The sequence below is a fragment of the Schistocerca piceifrons genome, chromosome 2 (assembly GCF_021461385.2).
Source record: "Schistocerca piceifrons isolate TAMUIC-IGC-003096 chromosome 2, iqSchPice1.1, whole genome shotgun sequence".
NCBI lineage: Eukaryota > Metazoa > Arthropoda > Insecta > Orthoptera > Acrididae > Schistocerca > Schistocerca piceifrons.
In genome coordinates, this window is record NC_060139.1 from 735578059 (window position 1) to 735596555 (window position 18497).

Consider the following 18497-nt stretch of genomic DNA (forward strand, 5'->3'; position numbering starts at 1 on the left):
TGCCTGCCACATGGCGCAATGTCCCCGAAGTTGCAAATAGTGTTACAGAATTACGTTTCATTTAACTATATGTATACGTTATTGCACAGGCTGCTGAGGGTGCTTTGAAACATAAATGACGTGAAAGAGGCATGAATAAAATTTAATAAAAGTTTTCCCAGTCCTTAAGACGTGTAAAAACAAGCAAATAAAATTACACTAATGGCCATTAAAATTGCTACACCACGAAGATGACGTGCTACAGACGCGAAATTTAACCGACAGGAAGAAGATGCTGTAATATGCAAACGATCAGTTTTTCAGAGCGTTCACACAAGGTTGGAGCCGGTGGCGACACCTACAAAGTGCGGACATGAGGAAAGTTTCCAACCGATTTCTCATACACAAACAGCAGTTGACCGGCGATGCCTGGTGAAACGTCCTTGTGATGTGTAAGGAGGAGAAATGCATACCATCACGTTTCCGACTTTGATAAAGGTCGGATTGTAGCTTGCCTCGATTGTGTTTATCGTATCGCGACATTGCTGCTCGCGTTTGTCGAGATCCAATTACTGTTAGCAGAATATGGAATCGGTGGGTTCAGAAGGGTAAAATGGAACGCCGTGCTGGATCCCAACGCCCTCGTATCACTAGCAGTCGGGATGACAGGCTTCCTATCCGCTTGGCAGTAACGGATCGTGCAGCGTCTCGATCCCTGAGTCAACAGATGGGGACGTTTGCAAGACAACAACCATCTGCACGAACAGTTCGACGACGTTTGCAGCAGCATGGGCTATCAGCTCGGAGACCATGGCTGCGGTTACCCTTGACGCTCGATCACAGGAGTGCCTGCGATGGTGCACTCAACAACGAACCTGGGTGCACGAATGCCAAAACGTCGTTTTTTCGGATGAATCCAGGTTCTGTTTACAGCATCATGATGGTCGCATCCGTGTTTAGCGACACTGCGGTGAACGCACATTAGAAACGTGTATTCGTCATCGCCATACTGCCGTATCAGCCGGCGTGATGGTATGGGGTGCCATTGGTTACACGTCTCGGTCACCTTTTGTTCGCATTGATGACACTTTGATCAGTGGACATTACATTTCAGATGTGTTACGACCCGTGGTTCCACCCTTCGTTCGATCCCAGGAAACCCCACATTTCAACAGGATAATGCACGACCGCATGTTGCAGGTCCTGTACGGGCCTTTCTGGATACAGAAAATGTTCGACTGCTGCCCTGGCCAGCACATTCTCCAGATTTCTAACCAATTGAAAACGTCTGGTCAATGGTGGCCGAGCAACTGGCTCGTCACAATACGCCAGTCACTACTCTTGATGAACTGTGGTATCGTGTTGAAGCTGCATGGGCAGCTGTACCTGTACACGCCATCCAAGCTCTGTTTGACTCACTGCCCAGGCGTATCAAGGCCGTTATTACGGCACAAAGTATACTATGAATCCTTAAAGAGCACATATAGTGACTATCTTGGTTTATTTGGGTCGTATGAGAGAATCGCTCCTTACAGACATGTGAACTGACTTCATTTCTCCGATAAACAATAATCTGAAACGGAGGGTACTCTGAACGCTAAACACTTATTGTCGTAGTAAAGCGCCAAATTTAAATGTTGGCTCCTCAGCTTGGTGAAGCTCTATTCGCGAGATTCAGTTCGCCGATGTAAGCGCAGAAAGCCCAGGTTGTCACATCGCAAGTATTTCAGCAGAAATTGTAATGCATCCCTTCTTGTCAGACCAAGTTAGTCAAATACATAGATCGTCTTACACTCTTAGCGGGAGACATAAAATTTGAAGAAGTAAGAGAATGTTTACTGATGAGATGACCAATATGTACATAATGAAGTAATTCATAGTAATGTCCCCAGTGACCAAAAATAAAAAAAAATAAAAATTGGCCTTGCCGCTTCAGATACAGCAGTCTTGCGGATTTAACGTTAAATGAACTCGCGTGAGTGGAAAAGCTACACAGTGCTTAGATGCCAAGGAAAGGTCGTGGCAGGAAGCTGGACGCTTCACCAGCAGGCAGGACAAACTAGCTTGAGGAAGATCAAATACTGTGTTACTTAACATCAGAGTATACTAGTTCTGAAAGACACTCGACTGACATGTTACTAGGAGAGATGGGTAGAATAATAAAAACGTTTCTGAAATCTTCGATCACTTAGGAGGAAAAATGAAACAAAGTCAACGATTAGGCCACTGCAGACAAAGCACAAGCTCAAATTTGGAAGGAAAGAGAAGAATATCGGTCGTGCTCTTTCCAAGGAATCAACACAGCATTTACCTTAAACAATTTAGGAAAATCATGGAAAACATAAATGTGCATGGCCACTGCCACTGCCCTCTCGAATGCGACTCCAGTGTGCTTCATTGCTCGGTACTTTCACGTACTAGCTCTACGCCTCCGTCCTGGCTTCAAATTGAAGTGCCAACTGCATGGTCCCAGAGAATTGAAAGCCAGGCTTGTGTCTCTTGGAGCTTTAGTTTCCACAAGCATAGCCTACGCAAGCGAACAAGATTTTGCAATCTGACCACGTGCTCACATCCCGCTAAGAAGAAATTAGTTACTATGTCAATCATCAGGTCTCTATCAGAGAGACTGGAGGTTGAAGGACTAACAAACATAGACTTCCGCGGCGAGCTTCGTTTAATTTAAATCTCTCTCGATGTACTGCCACATCATATTATAAAATAATTGATTCTATGGCCTTCTGAAGGCCGCTGCAACACGTCTGGAGCGTCGAATATTTTAGTACTTTAACCGTTTAAGATATTACAAGACGATGTGGCAGTGCACCCAGTAGGCTTTTAATGAAGTTGGATAAACTGTCCATGCAGCTTTTCCAACACGCAGAAAGTACAACTGTCGGAGGGGTACTTACTGAAGTTTCCCTCGCAGTGCCCCTTGCCGGTGATGGGCATCAGCAGGATGCGGCCGTCGATCTTGTAGTCGCTGGTCATCTCGAGCCTCGGCAGGCGCAGCTTGAACCTCGCCCGGTCCTTGTTCAGGTCCACCCTGCAACGACATGGTGCTGCTGGTCAGGTTCGGTCCGCCAGCTGTAAAGAAGTGTACATCTACATCTACATTTATACTCTGCACGCCACCCAACGATGTGTGGCGGAGGGCACTTTACGTGACACTGTCATTACCTCCCTTTCCTGTTCCACTCGCGGGAATAACGACTGCCGGAAAGCCTCCGTGAGCGCTCGAATCTCTCTAATTTTACATTCGTGATCTCCTCGGGAGGTATAAGTAGGGGGAAGCAATATCTTCGATACCTCATCCAGAAACGCACCCTCTCGAAACCTGGACAGCAAGCTACACCGCGATGCAGAGTGCCTCTCTTGCAGAGTCTGCCACTTGAGTTTGCTAAACATCTCCGTAACGCTATCACGCTTACCAAATAACCCTGTGACGAAACGCGCCGATCTTCTTTGGATCTTCTCTATCTCCTCTGTCAACCCGACCTGGTACGGATCCCACACTGATGAGCAACACTCGAGTATAGGTCGAACGAGTGCTTTGTAAGCCACCTCCTTTGTTGATGGACTACATTTTCTGAGGACTCTCCCAATGAATCTCAACTTGGCACCCGCCTTACCAACAGTTAATTTTATATGATCATTCCACTTCAAATCGTTCCGTACGCATACTCCCAGATATTTTACAGAAGTAACTGCTACCAGTGTTTGTTCCGCTATCATATAATCATACAATAAAGGATCCGCCTTTCTATGTACTCGCAGTACACTAAATTTGTCCATGTTAAGTATCAGTTGCCACTCCCTGCACCAAGTGCGTATCCACTGCAGATCTTCCTGCAATTCGCTGCAATTTTCTAATGCTGTAACTTCTCTGTATACTATAGCATCACCCGCGAAATGCCGCATGGAACTTCCGACACTATCTACTAGGTCATTTATATATATTGTGAAAAGCAATGGTCCCATAACACTCCCCTGTGGCACGCCAAAGGTTACTTTAACGTCTGTAGACGTCTCTCCATTGAGATCAACATGCTGTGTTCTGTCTGCTAAAAACTCTTCAATTCAGCCACACAGCTGGTCTGATATTCCGTAGGCTCTTACTTTGTTTATCAGGCGACAGTGCGGAACTGTATCGAACGCTTTCCGGAAGTCAAGGAAAATGGCATCTACCTGGGAACCAGTATCTAATATTTTCTGGGTCTCATGAACAAATAAGGCGAGTTGGGTCTCACACGATCACTGTTTCCGGAATCCATGTTGATTCATGCAGAGTAGATTCTGGGTTTCCAGAAATTACATGATACGCTAGCAAAAAATATGTTCTAAAATTCTACACCAGATCGATGTCAGAGATATAGGCCTATATTTTTGCGCATCTGCTCGACGACCCTTCTTGAAAACTGGAACTACCTGTGCTCTTTTCCAATCATTTGGAACCTTCTGTTTCTCTAGAGACTTGCGGTACACGGCTGTTAGAATGGGGTAAGTTCTTGCGCGTGCTCTGTGTAGAATCGAATTGGTATCCCGTCAGGCCCAGTGGACTTTCCTCGGTTGAGTGATTTCAGTTGCTTTTCTATTCCTTGGACACTTATTTCGATGTCAGCCATTTTTTCGTTCGTGCGAGGATTTAAAGAAGGAACTGCAGTGCGGTCTTCCTCTATGAAACAGCTTTGGAAAAAGGTGTTTAGTGTTTCAGCTTTACGCGTGTCATCCTCTGTTTCAGTGGCATTATCATCCCAGAGTGCACAGCGAAAGAGTGTTGCCTACGCTACGGTCGTCTGTGTAGAGCCTGCTAACGTCACCTTTTATATGTGCATGTAGAGAACTGCAAGACGAGGTGTTAACTCTCAGCTTCTGGCTAATGTACAGCCCACCAATTAATTACTTCATTTCCTCATTATAATTTTTTCACACTTTTCTTAAGCTGCAACGGCCCTGTTAATGTTTGGTGTTTTGATCAAAGTAAAAAGACCCTTAACTCTCTTAAATAAATAAAGAAGCAGAACTGGGACTACTGGACACACAGGGCTCCCGAAAAGTTACGCCAAAAAGAAAGAACATCGACAAATTCTAAATGATCTAGGAAGTTAATATTCACATTAGATCTATAGCTGTGTACGTAAGCCTCTTTGATGTATGTGTGACGGAGGGTACTTCAGGTTCCACTGTCGCCCCTTCCATTCGAGAACGGCACGTTGCATGAATCACTGACGGTAAGCGTTCGTATAACTTCTTCTTGCAAATAAAAATGGAGATCCTTCCCCGGGTTACGTAATGCATTTTGATGTAAAATTAAATTATAAAAACAATGATCACAAGTCCAATCGGAATCTCACCGTAAGGGGGGATGTATGTAAAATTGGTCAAAAACGTTTGTCGGTAGCATGATGAAAATATTGTCTCTAATCCTCAGAATTTCATTCTGCTAGAATGATGTAGAAGCCATCTTGTTTCTACCAACGCGCAGTACCAAGCCCCTGTTTTCTACACGACTCTGGCCTTGTTTGCGATGTTTTATTATTTCCTGCCATTAGAGAAGACATACGTAGACTAAAGAAGGCTGTCAGCCTATTTACGACGTGATTAATTACGACTTATTGAAGATATGCGCCTCAGGTGGAACACAAAGCCCAAAAGAAACCTTTAATAACATCATTTAGAAGAGATGCGCAAAAACAAAATTTTGCTCATCTTTGATGTTCAATGATGGTAAGACTATAAGAATCAAGACGATTACGAGACTAGTATCTGATACAGGTTTCCCCCACTGAAAACCTATTGAAGAAGTTCGATGGTGTGCGTATTGCTAGCTCTGACGGTCGATGAAAGATATTGCCAAAATGGCACTGCAGAAGAAAAGAGCTACATAAAGTCCGAAAAGACCATATGTATGGTTATCATCGACATTAATGTGCTTGTTTTTCATGAATAAAACCACCGCTGTATCTGTGTAGTTACTTTATTTCAAAAGCAAGACCGGTTTCGTAACGTTAGTTACATCATCAAGTCAAGTCAATTACAACGATCCACTAGAACATGGTTCCAACTACTGACTCCATTCTACATTAGTTTATCGTGGGGTGCGACATGATTTGTAGACTGAAATAAAATTCTAGAAATTGGGCGAAAGGTTTAATATCAAACGCACTCCTGCATCACATTATAATTGACTTCACCTGATGATGTCACTAAGGTTACGAAATCGGTCGTGTTATCGAAATAAAGTAAACAAACAGATGCAACGGTAGTTATATTCAAAATGAAGCTTTTAGCTGTGGATTCCCGTTAAATAAACTTTTGTGTACTTGTTTCTGGCACGATACTAACAAAAATCTTTTTCCTCCATTTCTCGCAACGTTCATTTTTCAATGTGTAAGGAACATTTTCTATTGGACCATTGCAGAGGTGAAATTTGCTTCTGACTTTCTGCATAATGTAATACAAATCCTGTGGTACAAAATTTTTCAAAGTTCATTACTGTCAGATTTATTTAAATTTTTTGCGAAATAAAAATTGCTTAGTATCATACATATAAATTTAAAAAAAAAATGTTGCGAGTGTTCCAAGACTGATTTTTTAAACTGGTACACAGATCTGTTTATCAATTACTAAGAACACTTACAATATTTTGAAGGAGATAAATAAACTTTGAGAAAATGTTCCTTATCTGATAGTACGTGTTCTTGAATCCAGCAACGTCCTGTTCAAATTATTTCACAAAAAAAATCAAAAAATCTAAAAAAATCCGGATTATTGCCAATACCATAATGAAAGCATGTACAAAATTTGGTTCAATTACCTCTCAAAAAGTAAAAGTTACGCTAGCTTATACATACCAGTGTATCTTCTCATACTCAAGAAGTTATGGATATTAGATATACTTGGAAAACCTTATAGCTTGCCATGCTTTGTTCATGATGAACCGGCTACAACTCTAAAATCAAAGCCTGTATGAGAGCTATTCGGAAGATAAGGTCCGATTGGGTGCGAAATGGAAACAACAGTGAAAATCCGATGAAGCTTTGCACAGATGTGTTGGGCGGTGTCTCTAGTCGATCGCGTCACGCCACAGTTTTCAGTTGTGAGAGCACTGTGGGAACGTAAAGATGCCTAGATAAGTAGCGCCTCCCGCCAATTTTGAGGGCCTGATGAGAGATTTCGCCTGATGTCATGTAGTCCACGCCACGCATCGTAACTGTCATGTGTTTCCTTCTTCATTATAGTTCAATGACGCTCTCTGCAGGGGCAATGAAGATGCTGCTGCAGCGTTTTGATAGCAAGTGTTTGATAGCCCATTATACAGTCGGTAATTGGCTCCTCCTGCGTTTCATCTCTGCTCACATGATCTGCCGGCTATAGAGACAATATTTTGGCACAGACAACGAGCTGTTTCAAACAAAAAGTTTTTAATTTTCACAGTGGTTTCCATTTCGCGACCGATCGTATCATACTTTCCGAACAGCCCTCCTAGTAGTTATTTACTTACATCGGCATTTCTTCATACTACCACCTAATCATCTGCGTATTAAAGGGTTTCTTAAAAACTAATAGAAGATATTCTATTCATACTTTACTATAGTTTTGTTTAAATAAATGTCTTACTTTACCTCAAAAGTAAAGCTAATAATCTATACACACTCGTAATGTCCATGGAAAACAAATAGTCGACAGCAGTAGGTAGCAGATGGCCATGTTTCACAAAAAGGATCAGTAGATCTTTTTGGTGATTGCCCTAACGCCAGTAGAAAAGTACATAATTTAAATCTCCGTTAATGTAGAATCACGCTCACATCAAGGGATCTCAGTTAAACAGATTCGATGTAAATGACTAAGAAAACTACCGCAGCTGAATCTCATCCTTATTGGCGAAGTTTGTTTTCTGTTTCAAAAAAATGGCTCTGAGCACTATGGGACTTAACTTCTGAGGTCATCAGTCCCCTAGAACTTAGAACTACTTAAACCTAACTAACCTAAGGACATCACACACATCCATGCCCGAGGCAGGATTCGAACCTGCGACCGTAGCGCCTAGAACCACTCGGCCACCCGGCCGCCTGTTTTCTGTTTCCTTTACATTAAATACATCAACGTTTTCGAGGAATATCTGCCTGTGCGCTTCCAATTTTAGATTGCTTCCACCCACTTTCCCACTCTTGAAGGTCTAATTTTTTAACGAAACTTTTAATTTCAATTCGTCGATAGCTTTTTTGACATGATCATTGGCTCTTTTTCTAGTTTGATCATATTTTTATTGAACATTATTCTCATGTGGGGCTCCTACAACATAAATTCTGCCTGCTAGCCAACTACCTTGTTTTCTTCCACTTCTTAATTGATATGCAGATGTATATAAGGTGCTGTATCATGTTGCGTAATTGAAGCATACTCTATCTAATACGATTAGAAACTTGTTCCGTGAGATTGTTCTAGAATAAATATCTGTTCTGCGAACGGCAAATTTTTTTGCTGAGAAGACAGAGACGTTTGTTTGAGGAGAGAATATTGTAGGTGGTACGCAGTGTTTCGGTAGAAAATAACACAACCTACATTGTTTGTCTGCTGAGATTTTGCACCATAAGTATAAATTTCATAAAAATCTTGGTACTCCTCATGAATGACATTTCGCATTTGTAGTATCGTATCGGCTACTGCCCTGTCCATGTGGCATGTAGATACTGTTAAGCTAAGTAAGATAACTTACGGGAATGCAGTCAGATAACGTCATCGACAACCGCCGGTATTTCGACAGATGAAAACACTGTCATTTCCAAGGCACAAATGAAACGAGAGACGGCGTCCATGACAACTACGACAACATTTAGTGTTGGTTTTCTTTTATTGTGTTGGGGCGATTATTGCTTTCGGTGTATGTTATCTTTCGACAAACACTGTCTTCCGTTTCAGGTTTGACTTAACCTTCTCCACCAATGGATTAAGTTGCCAACCACATCGATCTCACGTTTCGTTTATTACCTTGAAAAAGACAGGGTGTGTTAACCTTCTGAAATATCGGCATCTGACAGACGTTCATTGTGAGATACAATTTTAAAAAGGCCCACATGAAAATAAAAAGCACATTTAACCATGCGCATGCACTTAAAACACATTGGAGTCACAAGCACGAGATAAAAGTATGCCACATTATTAAAATCAGCACCAAAACGACGGCACTTTAAAAACACTGCACATGACATAACACACACAACAAAGATTGAAATCATGAAAAAGGAAACAGGAGGGACCTTCTGAGGGAGGGGAGCCCTGAGAGGACGGAAGAGAAGAGACAGGAGGGGGCAGCGGGGGAGGGGGGGTGCGGAAAGGGTGGGATGAATAAATGGGCTGGTGAGGCGCACCAAGGGACAGGAGACGGGCGGGGTGGGAGAGGGAAAGTAAGCCAGGAGGGGTTCGCCAGAAAGGTTGGGGGCATAGGAGGGAGGAAAAACCGCTTAGGGGAAGCCCTGGAGATGGGTGATGGGCGAAGGTGGGATTAGAGATGGTAGGGGGGAGTAGATATCAGGATGAAGATCATCATCCAGGAGGGGTAGGCACTGGAAGTTGCGTTGGTAAACGAGGTAGAGGGTGTGGAGGTGGAGAGAGGGTGGGATACAATGATGAAGGTGTAGCAACAGGTGAGGGGCAGAGAAGATAGGAGACACCAGGGGATGAGAGAAAGATGAAGTCTGCGGACGATGTACAGGGTTCGGATGTATTCGAGGAAAAGGTAGCGGTCCTTTTTTTTTTTTTTTTTTTTTTTTTTTTTTTTTTTTTTTTTTTTTTTTTTTTTTTTTTTTTTTTGAAACCTGCAGCAGCATACTACGCCGCTCTTTGGCCGCAGACAAACACAAAGATACAGTGAAGACAATTAGAGAAAAAAGATGGTGGACATATAAACGGAGATTGTCACACGTGAATGTAGGTGCACAAAACGAATAACACTGAACCAATTAAGCATAAAACGATGGCACACACAGAACACGAGGCGTTGATCTCCGGCGCGTGAATGTTCACTAACCGTGTACGAGTCCGGGGACCTGCCAAGAGTGGTGGAGGGGGGTGGGAGAGGGAGAGGGGAGAGCAGATGCCATGCGCAGGGGAGACAGGGGGAAGGGAGGAAGGGGGAAGGGAAGCCCAGGGGAAGAGGGGTGGAGGGAGGGGATGGGGGAAAAGGAAAAGGAAGGGTGGGGGGGTGCCTAAAGGAAAAGACACAGGAAGTGGGAGGGGAGGATCAAATTTGATAGGAGGGGTAGATGGAGGGAAGGAGGACATCATCAGGGAGGGGGAGCTGGTGGAAGCCACCTTGGGAGAGGGTAAGGAGGGTGGAGAGATGGAGACCGGGTGGGATGTGGGAATACAGGCGCGGCAACGGGCGGGGGTGTGAGAGGATGGGTGAGACAAGCGGATGAGGAGGATCGAGTTTGCGGGAGGTGTAAAAGATCCGTATCCTTTCAAGGAAAAGGAGGAGGTGGGGGAAGGGGATGAGATCGTACAGGATCCGCGTGGGGGAGGGGAGACGGATGCGATAGGCGAGGCGGAGAGCATGGCGTTCAAGGATTTGGAGGGATTTATAAAAGGTAGGGGGGTGGAGATCCAGGCCGGATGGGCATAACAAAGGATAGGGCAGATGAGGGATTTATAGGTGTGGAGGATGGTGGAGGGGTCCAGACCCCACGTACGGCCGGAAAGGAGCTTGAGGAGACGGAGTCGGGAGCGTGCCTTGGCTTGGATTGTCCGGAGATGGGGAGTCCAGGAGAGGCGACGGTCGAGGGTGACACCAAGGTACTTAAGGGTGGGAGTGAGGGCGATGGGACGGCCATAGATGGTGAGATATAAATCAAGGAGGCGAAAGGAAGGGGTGGTTTTGCCTACAATGATCGCCTGGGTTTTGGAGGGATTGACCTTGAGCAACCACTGGTTGCACCAAGCGGTGAACCAGTCAAGATGGGATTGGAGAAGGTGTTGGGAGCGCTGCAGGGTGGGGGCAAGGGCAAGGAAGGCGGTGTCATCGGCAAACTGGAGAAGGTGGACGGGGGGGGTGACGGCGTCGGCATGTCCGCCGTGTACAATAGGTACAGAAGGGGGGAGAGGACGGAGCCTTGGGGCACACCGGCGGAGTGGAAAAAGATGTAGGAATCTGTGTTATGGATGGTGACATAGGAAGGACGCCGGGAGAGAAAGGCAGGAAGCTCAAATTTCACAGGTAATAAATCGGTTACCATGCATGACAGTGATGAAAACATGAATGCATAGCTATATTTTGACGTCCCATATAACACTAGGAAATGTATTATTAAATGACAAATCGAAAAGAAATAAATTAATTCTAGTTCAATGGAAATACACTGCAGGAAAAGAATTAGTACACCTGGAAACACGACGTCGATTTCGATACGATTACAACATATGCACGGATAATAGCTTCAACATTGTCTGCCAACAGATAGCGGAGCGGCATAGGTAACAAAGCGCCATCTGTGTCAATACTTTAATAGGGAACGCTCACAGCCAGAAGGTGCAGTGTGTTGCAAACGTGTGAAACAAGCAGGTATCCACAGTATGGAGATGCACTCGTGCTTCCTACACCAGCTGAGCGAATTTGAAAAGTGGCAAATTGTGGCCTTCCGAGTGGCGAGATGGTCATTTAGGAGAACTGCCACACAAGTTGGAAGGCTGCGTCAGTTGTGCAACGACGCTGGTAACTGGTCATGTGATCATTCTCAAACCTGTAGACGACCTCTGCAGACGCACCCCAGGACCGTCTTAGTGTGACAGCAGCTTTGGCAGATCATGTAGCTACGACAGCTTAGATAAGAGGACTTGTGAACCCATACGTGCCAACATGGACCTCTAGCCCATCTCCCACTCACGTCACAGCATCGAAGTGCACGGGTCAGCTGGTGGCATTACAGGATCACTTGGAAGACGGGATGGCGAGTCTTGGTTTTCAGTGATAAAGCAGATTCTGCCCGTTCGCAAGTGATGGTCTTTTGCGAGTACGACGTAGATCTGGAGAGCACTGTCTAGCAGAGTGCATTTGTCCGAGACACACTGCCCCCGTCCCAGGCCTTTTGACCTGGGGTGCGATAAGCTACAGGTCTCGTTCGTGGAGGTGACACTATCCAGCGGTCGGTGCTTGCAGGAAGTTGTTATACCCGTTGGTTTGCCGTTCTTGTAACGGGAAGATGTGTTATTTCAATAGGACAGTGCTTGCCCACACACAGTCCGAGAAACTCAACGTGCTCTGCAAGATGTGCAGCAACTTCCCTGGCTGGCACAACGCCCAGACTTGCTTCCAATCGAGCACATGTGGGATATGAAGGGACGAGAAGTGACTCTTGCGACTCCTCAGCCAACAATTCTTGTAGAACTACGTGAACAGGTCGAGCAGGCGTGGTATAACGTATCCCAGGATAGTATTCGCCATCTGCACGTTCGACTGGATGCCAGAGTCGCGCCTTCACTGCCCCCTGTGCAGGCTACACCACGTATTAATATGGGTGTTTCAGCACGGGTTGACACCTAGTACCTGAGAGTCGCTTGTGCTATTTATCTGCAAATGTAATCATTTCATGTACTCCATTTGCACTGTTACAGCAACAAATCTTGAGTGAATTGGAAGCCTCTAATAGGGCGTACTATTTGGTCCGGCACGGGGCTCACAACCCGAACCACACGCCACTGTTAAGCACTAATGAAGGACTGGATCCCTTACTTCGATTGCACATAATTCATTAAGATCAATCCAACACATTTATTTCAAATAACATAAATGAAGTTACATTTGAATCTGTCTGACATTAACCAGGAATAAAAAAAAGTTTCAATATCATCTGATTTAGTGCGGGAAGCGCGAGTTAAGCCAATAATCAGATAAACTAAACAAATCACAGTAATTCAAAAGAAATAGAAAAACAAAATTGAATCAATACACCCCACTGACAAATATTCAAAAAACGTTACAATACTACTCAAAAGAATACACTGAAGTGGGGAGCAGTCATTCACCCGACAGAACACTTCAAAATGAGTTCAATAACACAGCTGCGTGCCCCAGAAAACTGCAAGACATTAAATACACTTCATTTGACGAATAACAAATACTCATTAACACTACGCCACTCCTGTTTGAACTGCAGTGTCCCAAAGAAACAGGCGCTTATTCTGAAAGAACAATTTTTTATATGTTTAAATCACAGCATTAAGGAATTGCAAAAGATCTTTCCCATTTCTAGGCGGAGGCTGAGCCAGAAACACAGAATGCCACAAAAACACAGTTTGCTGTGAAATCTTACAGGACACCCAGAAGCAGTTACAGACAAGGGGTCGGCACCCACAAATAACACAGGCTAAGAGTCAGGCTGGGAGCACATCCTACGAGAACTTGTTCACACTATACTCACCACAAATTGTAGACATTCCGGCCGTACACCCGCTTGCGGTGGCTGCCAGAAGGACGAAGCAACCAACAGGCCCACGCCGTGCTTCTCACACAGGCATCTCAATTTGTATAAACATCTAGGCCAACACCAACTCCGGACTCCCCTCTCACTGCGAGGCTTGGCACAGTCTATATGAAATGCCTTCCAGGCAACCAGTAACCGCCGCAGGGGTTTCACGATTAGCTGACAGCCCCAGCGTAACAGACATCACACGTGTGCTTACGCCCGAGCCACAACTCCGCCAGTCTCACCGGCCGCCCCAAACCGACTGCCTCTCGCCGCCCCGCGCGCCCCAGCCGAAAAAGCAAAGATGCTCATGCCCGGGGACGCGCCAAAGATAACAAGCCGATCGCTGATGATCGACCAGCGATCTGGTTCACTATTTCTTTTACCGGCAACATACAAACAACTTGTTAACATTTTAGGTGTTTGTCATAACTGCTTATCGCTGCATAGCGTTCTGACACGAGAAAAGAGAGAACGAAGTTCAGGATCAGGTCGACATAGTGTTTGCTAGTAGTAGGAACTCACTTGACGCTCTTGAGGTTGAAGGAGGCGGGCCCGCGCACGCGGATGCCGCTGTAGGTGGAGCGCACGCTCACGGGCCCGCGGCCCTGGTTGATCACCAGCTGCTGGATCTGCAGCGGCTCGCACGCCGGGATGCTCAGCTCCGGGATGCCTGCAACACGTGACGTCACACTCTCACCTGCAGCCCCTCCACTGCACGTCGGCGATGGCGAAGAGGAGGAGGAGGAGGATATTAGTGTTTAACGTCCCATCGACAACGAGGCCATTAGAGACGCAGTTAATTCCATAAATCATCTGGGAGTACGCATTAGGAGTGATTTAAAATGGAATGATCATATAAAGTTGATCGTCGGTAAAGCAGATGCCAGACTGAGATTCGTTGGAAGAATCCCAAGGAAATGCAATCCGAAAACAAAGGAAATAGGTTACAGTACGCTTGTTCGCCAACTGCTTGAATACTGCTCAGCAGTGTGGGATCCGTGCCAAATAGGGTGGATAGAAGAGATAGAGAAGATCGAACGGAGAGCAGCGCGCTTCGTTACAGGATCATTTAGTAATCGCGAAAGCGTTAGAGAGATGATAGATAAACTCCAGTGGAAGACTCTGCAAGAGAGACGCTCAGTAGCTCGGTACGGCCTTTTGTTGAAGTTTCAAGAACATACCTTCACCGAGTAGTCAAGCAGTATATTGCTCCCTCCTACCAATATCTCGCGAAGAGACCATGAGGATAAAATCGGAGAGATTAGAGCCCACACAGAGGCATACCGACAATCCTCCTTTCCACAAAGACTGCGAGACTGGAATAGAAGGTTCAAAATGGCTCTGAGCACTATGGGACTTAACTGCTGATGTCATCAGTCCCCTAGAACTTAGAACCACTTAAACCTATCTAACCTAAGGACATCACACACATCCATGCCCGAGGCAGGATTCGAACCTGCGACCGTAGCGGTCACGCGGTTCCAAACTGACGCGCTTAGAACCGCACGGCCACACCGGCCGGCCTGGAATAGAAGGGAGAACCGATAGAGGTACTCAAGGTACCCTCCGCCACACACCGTCAGGTTGCTTGCGGAGTATGGATGTAGATGTAGACGAAGCACAAGCTCAGATTAGGGAAGAATGAGGAATGAAATATGCTGTGCCCTTTCAAAGGAACCATTCCGGCATTTGCCTGAAGCAATTTAAGGAAATCATGGAAAACCTAAATTAGGATGGCCAGATGTGGCTTTGAACCGTCGTCCCCCGAATGCGAGTCCAGTGTGGTAACCACTGCGCCACCTCACTCGGTGCGATGTCAATGAAGCAAGTCATACTGGCCCAGGCACCCAGTACTGCTCGTGGCTTTATAACATTCGAAATGTTGCTACCTCACAGTACTACATTACTCAAGACGCTTCAGTCAATAATAATCCCATGACCTTTTTTTTAAAAAAAAAGGGAGAAACGGTATTCTTGACTGTTGACTGGAATACACTCTTTGGAATTTTGACTCTTAGGGGAACAACTATGTAAAGGGACAAGGCCCAGCAGAATCTGTAAGGGATCCGTGATCTCACGAACATAGATGCTAGTATCCGACGCCCAGGTCGATATCAGACAGGAATCGATTGTCGAGCGCTGCAGGAGGCAGTGAGACTAGTGTCGAGTGAGAAGTAGTACTGGAGAATGTCGAGTGAGAAGTGGCACTGGGGAGACGGGCAAGAATGGTGGTGGAGTGAGTTGTAAACGGTAAAATTCACCGCAGTATGACAAATGAGCGCGTCCCCCTGATCGTCGTTGGGTGGACCCTCATCGATACCGATTCGCAAGTGATATGAAAACAAAAGTGACAAGTGCCGAATTACGTGATTCGCGTCAACCGCGTCGGCCAGCAACAACCATGGATTGCAGTGAGGATTGTTGTGGATGTTAACCATCATCATTGCGTGTGACGAAGTGCTTAATATCGGCAACCAATAAAAAGATATAACCGTAATTAGACGTGTAAGGCGAAGGTAGCAACTGCCTCAGAATTTGTGTGTTATTATAGAAAATCTATAATATATCAGTTTGTACATCGCAACCTTTATGGTCTTTAATAACAGATAAACTTTCAATCATTAACTAGTCCGTCTCGGAACAGCCGCACTCGGTTGAAATACCCTCGAAACCACAGTAGGAAAACCGATAGCCTTTATCCATTAAGCACACGGTCATATAATTATAATAATTGTTTGGCGGCTTCGGTAAATTAGACAAAACCCAATAAAGGACATAACGGGGGTGTTTCAAATTCCTTCGGTAACACACGACCTATTCAGTTTATACTGTAGTCTCCTTTTGAAGACTTATTTATTTGCCAAGATCGCTATGTTAACAAATTAGTGGATTGTTTCGGGAATATAAATTGCCATCTTCCGAGGTTATAGGCTTCAAGCACTATGAAAACAGAATGGCAAACAAAAAGTGAGTGACAAAAAAAATTACGTGCCCATAAAAGAAGGCAGTGGTAGCTAACTCACACAATGATTTAAACCACTGTCACAAGAAGAACGTACCATGTTATGTAAGAAAATAAATGTCATAAAATTTTGTTCATACAGACTGATGCAATCCAGAGTCAAAATACATTAATGAAAACATCTAATAAGTAAAATTAAATAAAACACATCATAAGAAAGTTGAGACATTACGATAACATGCCAGATGTTTAACCGTTATGTCTGTACAACTTAGAGTTTGTATGGCATGAACAGAACAAATACATACTGCAGATTATCGTTTCATGGTTTAAGGCCATGTTGGCTATTACAGAGTTATTGACGACTATACCTAGAACACAACGGAAACGCTAAGTGCTGAGAGGTACTACCAGATGACAGTCTGCTCTGCATGACGTCAGTTAGAAAAAATGTAATAGGTCCCACGTCTGGGTAACGTTAGAATTAACAAAAGGTAATTTAACATCAAAAGTACTGTGCACCAAGTAATCATAACGGCAAAATTACACAACTTGTACGTAAAGGGCCAAAGCGTAGTGCAAAGTGCTGCAGCCCACGACATACGAATAATTCATTGTTAAAAAGTTGCGTAGTGATTATTTAGTACATTAAATATATACGAACTATGTCACACAAGATATACAACAGGGTTTCCTCAAAAGGAAAGCTACGCAGTCATCATTTACAGATAATCCAAATAGGGGTTAACTTTATGATAGGTTTCACTGCAAGCGAACTATGACAAAAATTAACTATTTTATAAACGGAAACTGTAAAACAAGCCACCATGCAATATAGGATAGCAATATAAAATAAATTTCATACATGAAAGGCTTTTAGGAAACATGCATGAGTCTCAAAATATATATAAAATATATATTTATTAAACTTACATCTTTAATCAAGGTGCTATCACTGTATGAGTAAAACTGTAATTGGTTTACAACCATTAGTCACAATTCCTGAAAACACACATTATTACTAGCTATATGAGAGAAGTTACCAGAAGTTACACTTCTGTAGCGATACTTTATTTTCACGTCCTGAATAATTTGGCATGATGAGCAAAACATTTTTTATTCGGTATTCATGGCGTTATCTGTCATGTACTCTTGGGTTTTTGAGTTACATATTTAGCACTTATCAATCATGTATTACAGGTATTGTGTTACTGCTATTCTCATAAAACCTGCGACATATGCACAGCGAGAATATTTTATTAATACTAATGTACATCCTGTGGCTTGCTAACGATTTTACGAATTCGGAGTGATGCTCTTTAGTTCGAGGTCTACGTCCTAAATCAGATCCCAAAAGAATACTAACGGTAAAGATGAAAATTCACGAAAAATGGTGAGCATTGATTTCATACTTAAAGAAGCAACCGTATGTCGTTACCATACCTGAAACAGTGTAGACAAACTAAGTAACTAGAGTGCACAACACACTGTATATGCAGCCTATGGTATCATCAGCTCGGTTCACAATCTATTGGTTAGCGAGAATCGCCCATATATGTTGTGATAAGGATGGTAGTGGAACTGTGGTTTTAATAACCTTGACTCAGTTTACTGTTACAATGTAGCTCAAGGTCTAGGTCAAAACACTCACGCTGCAACGTTTGTCAACTGTGAGACGACAATATGCGGAATTTAACTCTTTTGTTCATGTCACACAAATTCTAAATTGTGCATACATTATGGTTGCACATCAGGCATGTTACTGTAATGCCTCGACTTTCTTATGGTATGTTTCATTCATTTTTACTTATTAGATTATTCATTTTTGTGTTATGGCTTTGGACATCTATCAATGAATCCAGTGAAACGCGAAAAAACAAAAAAGTACATGGTGGAACTGCCTCTGTGAAACTTTTATGAAGCAGGTGGAAGCAACGGATTCGGTGGTGGAAGTATTCCAGACTACCAGTGCAGTTAGTAATAATCTACCAATATAACGTCGAATGAGTTTACTTTCACAATGATCTTTATCGAAGTACGCGATTGCCTACGAAAAACACAAGGAGAGGGGTAAAGGACACATTGTTTTCTTCCAA

General features: G+C 44.0%; 1 protein-coding gene across 1 annotated transcript in view; it reads right to left on the minus strand.

The window, feature by feature from the left end:
* The window catches only part of LOC124775805 (circadian clock-controlled protein daywake-like), a 73640-nt gene that overhangs the window by 30881 nt on the left and 24262 nt on the right, over nt 1-18497 (minus strand). Inside the window, exons 3-4 of the mRNA XM_047250636.1 lie at nt 13962-14109; nt 2889-3022 (exon numbers count right to left, since the gene is read on the minus strand). Of these exons, the coding sequence (XP_047106592.1) occupies nt 2889-3022; nt 13962-14109 (282 nt within the window). The remainder of the gene's footprint in view (nt 1-2888; nt 3023-13961; nt 14110-18497) is intronic.